We start from the raw sequence: 5,472 nt of genomic DNA, 5'->3' as shown, positions 1-5,472 counted from the left end.
AAATTCACGCTCAATAAAGCGCCGACGGCGATAGGGAGCCGAAGCCACCACACTATGGCAGCGCCGTCATCGCCGATATATTGACTAAGGGTGAGCATAATTTCATGGCAGAACTTGGAATTTGAGAACCAAATTAGTGGGAATTGTCTAGTTTCATGTTTTCAAATAAGCGAGTAGGTTCTAGGTTCAACGGATAAGTTTTAGATTTCAAGTTTTACTAACCCATAACTTGAAACCTAAAATCTTGAATAAATTTTTGTGTTTTTCTTGGCCAATGCCTTAGTGCAATTTTGAGATATTTTTCATGATGTTCGATGATTAGTATATAATTTAGAATTACATGTCTGAATTTCCATTTAATAACTAAGATTTTTAATTTATTAATGTTTCATATTTTTCATATATCTAAATATAAATTATGATAAGTGAATTGTAACAGCAAGTGGTGGTCATTAAAAGTGATAATTCATTACAATCATTCAATTAATAATACAGGTGAAATCTAGTAGACTTTGATACTGATCTTGGAATTTTTTATAGAGTAGGTTTTAGGTTTCAAAAAATGAATAACTTGTTCTGGTGGGTGGGTTTTTGGTTTTAGATTCCAAGTAAACCTATATAGACCCTAGAACCACTCACCCCTAATGTTGACCTTGGATCGGGGAGAGAGAGAGAGAGACACTATTTGCATGATCTTTAAGTAATGTGGCTGTCGTTTGAAACCTTATTACTCTCAATTGGTGAAAGAAACGCTAAATTTGTCTGTACTTTCATGCTGTTCTCCTGTTCTTCATCTTCTTGATCTGCCGCATCATATGTTCTGTTAGGCTGCGACTGCTAATCTTGTCATTTGGACGAGGGCTTCTGAATATGTTGTGAATTTGTTTTGCTCCGTTTGGTCATAGAAGAATTTCTCACTCCGCCATCAACGTTACTGGTATCGATTTAATGACATTTTAATCTTCCCTTTCTGAACATATTGCGTTATTGTTCCCAAAATCATATGATTCAGTGTTGATATACCAGGCTTCATCCTTACTTCGACTCCCATTAAAATATGGTAGCTTATCGGGTGATTATGGGTTTTGACATTGATACAAAGTGGGAATAACTGACTTTTTTCTTGACGGGACAGTTATATTCTGCAGACGGCCATGAGGATGAGACATTTTGGCTGAATATCATAGACAGGTGGTAAATGATACTTCATCCATTCACTTGTAATGGGCCACTCAATTTCAAGTCGAAAATTACTTAAATCACAAAGACGTTACAAGTAGAGAACATCAAGACTATGTCGTCTACTTCTTGAGCCTCCTGCTTTCTTGGACATAATATGCAGATCAGAAACTGCTACCCTTCATCTTAAAGATTCAGGAAAACTCCATAGACTTCACCGAACCTGTTGGTGTAAAGCAACAAAAAGAATTGTTCTCAGTGAATTTAAAAGCAAAAAGAAAGAAATCTTGTATACTTGTAATCGGTGAAGAAGCCAAAAATCCAGAAGGGCATGAGAAATACCTGGTCTTTTGTCTCTAAGTGGAGACAAAAAGTGGAAAAGCAATAAAGTTCACAGAGGAATAGGAGATTTGGAAACTTGGATTCATATAATAAACAAGCGAGTTGGCTGTACAGGAGAATCCTCACAGAAATCAAAAGGAAAAAGGAACTCTCTTGCTTTCTCATGGATTGTCCTCACACGCAAGTTCTTTGCAGTAGTGGTAAGCATAGGACCATTGAAATATCATCCACAGAAAACAGGAGGATCAGATTATTCAGATCTCATGAGGGATTTTTTCTTTTCTTGTCTTTTCTTCTTTTGGATGAGAGACAGGATAAGAAGAGTTGCATCCAATGTGGTCGTACACTGGTTCAGGCATTGCCTTTTTACATGTGATCTAATGTGTTGCTATCTTGAACAGTTGGCAAATGGGACAAAGGCCGAATGATAAGAGAGAAGCAAAACTTGAGGGAGGACCAGTCAAGATTGCAACTTGGGGGTTTTCAGATTTCCAAGTTTCTTCTCTACGGGTTCATCTTATGGCCCCCACGAGAAAAGTATTCTCACCTTGTGATTGTGGAAAAGGTAATTAGGTATAACAATCTGAATAAAGACATATATCTTAAAATCCAGAAAAAGTGTGAACCTTTATTTTTTCTGTGAAGTTCAGTGACACTCAAAGGTTTCTCAGAGTCAGTTAATGAGTCGATTAGACCTGGGTTTTGGCGAGAACAATCTCAATTGTTTGTGCACAGCCATTTAGTCATAGTTGGTCGAATGATATGGTTCCATGCAAAAGATGTGCACATCAATAAACTATCCTTAGTTTCGCCCACTCAGAAAGAGCAAATAAGTATTTATTTCTATAGAGAAGAACATTAACAGAACCTTGCCTTCGATGTGAAGGCATCAATGCCACAGCATTCGAGGTGGCCTCTGAGCCATGGACTAATGCAAGCAACCACTAAATGAAACTTAAGAGAAGCCACAGTCCATCCATAAGGGTATATTACCTTCAGCCGCTATTGTTGCTCGACCTGTAATTAGGAAAAGGAACTCTGCCAGACTCGATGTGCTTGACGTCCTCGATTAAAATTTCATAGTGTCTTTTCACTTCATCTGCAGATTTCCCACCCACGGCCTTGGCAATCTTCTGCCACCTGTCGGGAGTGTCCTTGTCATATTGAGCCAATGCCTTCTCGAACATCTTGTTCTGCTTCGGCGTCCAGGATGAAGAAGTCAGAGAATTCGATGCCATTTGGGGAAAAACGGATCTCTCAAAACGCTAAAGAGAAAGAATGTAATTGAACAGCTTGAGGGAAGATGGTAGGAGAGTAGCTCCTTATAAGAAGGAAGGAAAAGGAAGATGTGTGGGGTTGAGCCAGTTGAGAGGGAATATATCTTTGAAAGGGGAAGAATATGGAGTGACCCGGTTGATTAGCAACCACAAGAAGATGCAGGACAAAGGAACACAGCTTGTGAAAGAGGGGGAAAATTAGTATCAAAAGGACAGTATCTTTGTCTTTTCTTTTTGGTCTAAAAAAAAAAAGGAACAACAGCGAAATTCCCTCCAAGTTGGACAAATAGATTCAAGTACTGATGGTGATGGTACACGAAATCACCTTGTGTTGTCTTCTGGTAATGGCGTCTTTCTGAGCTGCTAAAGCAGCGGCTGGTTTGATGATTGACAAGATTATCTGTCTCTTCAATCAAGACAACATGAGATGATGGAATGTGCTTCTGGGGGGGCAATAAAGGGTTTCTGACAATGGGTCAATTGCGTTACGGTCGTGACCCGTAGGTGTTTGGTTAATGATGATATATTTCACCTAATGCTCTGTAACTGGCAGAGCACAAGTTGTTTCGCTATGATTTTACAGTAATCCAGATTTTGTTCAGGCGGGGTTTTTTCTTTTGGGTTAATTCCTTATGCGCTTACACCTCAAACATATATCTCAGAATGTTGAACTCACCAAAATTCTTCCTCTTTCGAACTGGTACATGATTAGACTAGAGCACCATGATTGGCTAATTAAAAGGAAGTTATGTCATCCAGTCACGCCTCTGGATAAGGGGGAAGTGGCTCTCCTCCTCATCAATGACTTGTCTATTTTCTCATATTTCCTGACATTCTAACGGACGAGATGACAGCGTCACCCTCAATGCATTAATTCAGCGTGACTGGTAATTTGCTCTTAAGTAGTTTCCCCAATGCAGTTGCTTTGGCTAGAATCGGAAAGCGACAGCCATATTCAGGCTGGAGTCAATTGTGTCATGTTCTTCATCTCAGGATGAGCAGCCTTTAAATTTAAAACTAGTCTGCTTGTAGTTTTTAATTCAAAGGGAAGGTGAGCATCAAACTGCCAAATTGATTATCCTTCTCCATATTGCAATTGAAGATCCCTCTAGATTCGGCGATAGTGGAGGATAATAACAAATCCACAGAACCTTCAATGAACTCAGATAGTTCACGCACTGATGTTTTTCTCAACTGGCTCAGATAATTGGCTTGTTTACCTCTGGATGATTTCTTATTTGACTGTTCAGTTTCACAAAACAAACAGGGCAAATATTCTCCACAACAATACTCAGAATTTCATATGCAGATATTTTGGGAAGGGCTTTTCTTGGTTTTTCGTTCCCTTCTTTTTTGTCCCTGTTTTCTGCTATGTAGTGATTGATCTTGCTTCCTCCTGTAGAAGAAGTTTATCTTATGTTATGGCCTTGTTCTTTGCTTACGTAGAAATCTCAAGATAGTTCCACTGAGTGCTCTTCCTAAGTGATTTGTTTGGGGCCACCCTGGTCTAATTACCCCAAGAATAGTGTAGTACATCGATTACCACACAGATTTCATTTGTGCTGTATGCAAAATTGCATCTCTATGTTTCAAGACTCTCTGATCCCTAATCATCTTCTCATGCTGCAGTTTTCGGCTCATTCATCATGTGACAGCAGACATTCCTCAAAAAAGTCTAGTGCCCAGTCAAATTATTTAAGCAGCTTCTGAGTTCTCTATGGCAATCATGGGCTTTTAACTTGTCTCTCTCTCTCTCTCTCTACATGCAATTCAAGACAAGTGTAGCATGCCGCATACCACACAGATCTCGTTTCGTGATGTACGCACCATGATATCTTTAAATTCCAAGACTCTCCGATTGCTAATCTCCTGCTCGTTCTGGGGTTTTCAGTTCATTCATCACGTGACAGCAGACATTCCTCAAATAAGGTCAGTTCCCAGTCAAATCATCACAACAGGTTTCGAGATTTCTATGCTAATCAGGGCTTTTTAACTTGTCTGTCTTTTCTCTTACACGCAATTCAAGTCTTTGACTATTTCTCTCTGATCTGAACAGACTGAGAAGACCAGATTCTTGAAATGAAGTCAGACAAACACTAGGACCTGCCGACTCCTATTCTTATCTTGACAGCTTTATTTGTTTGAGCAACTTGGCTATTCTGGGAAGCCCAGAACCATAAAGGAAGATTAGGCAACAAGAATCTGACCTTTTGGGCAAGTGGAATGGCTCATATATAATTGTTTTCTACATCCAGAATCAAGGCATTGCTTTGTGATCTTAAAGTGATTGCTGTCAACTTTGCTCCTTTTCCAAACCACTGATCTGACATTGTCTTTCAGACATTAGATATGGATTGGTTGGCAACGATGCGAGCGCAACCACGACCCCTAATCATGAACTCAAGTCCTTGCCCTTTCATGCTTTAACATGCGTCGCTCCTTCATTGACCAGTTTAGCAAAAAGCAAATTTGATGTCTTAACTGTTTGATAAAACATCAATTAATCCAAAGGGAGACCAGTTTTACTAGCACGCTAACATGTACACATTGAAAAAAAATTGATCCAACGAACTATACCCATTTCTCAAAACTGTCATAAAAACAAATGCAGGCATAAGGACCAGGCGCTGCACCGACCTTTACCAGTTGAATGATGACGTATTACAAATATCGG

General features: G+C 39.4%; 1 protein-coding gene across 1 annotated transcript; it reads right to left on the bottom strand.

Moving 5' to 3' along the window:
* Window positions 1-1,186: 1,186 nt before the first annotated feature.
* On the bottom strand, window positions 1,187-2,947 carry LOC104419733 (protein RADIALIS-like 4). Its single transcript, XM_039301580.1, has 2 exons — window positions 2,515-2,947; window positions 1,187-1,402 (listed from the first exon to the last, which is right to left on the bottom strand). The coding sequence occupies exon 1, from the start codon at window positions 2,757-2,759 to the stop codon at window positions 2,517-2,519; it is 243 nt and encodes an 80-aa protein (XP_039157514.1). The 5' UTR covers window positions 2,760-2,947; the 3' UTR covers window positions 1,187-1,402; window positions 2,515-2,516.
* Between the last annotated feature and the right edge of the window lie 2,525 nt (window positions 2,948-5,472).

The sequence above is a fragment of the Eucalyptus grandis genome, chromosome 9, assembly GCF_016545825.1.
Source record: "Eucalyptus grandis isolate ANBG69807.140 chromosome 9, ASM1654582v1, whole genome shotgun sequence".
In the NCBI taxonomy this organism is placed as follows: Eukaryota; Viridiplantae; Streptophyta; class Magnoliopsida; order Myrtales; family Myrtaceae; genus Eucalyptus; species Eucalyptus grandis.
This window is presented reverse-complemented; position numbering and strand designations above follow the sequence as displayed.

Bases quoted from the DNA above. Each gene is read 5' to 3' on its own strand.
- LOC104419733 (XM_039301580.1), bottom strand. From the start codon at position 2,759: ATGGCATCGAATTCTCTGACTTCTTCATCCTGGACGCCGAAGCAGAAC.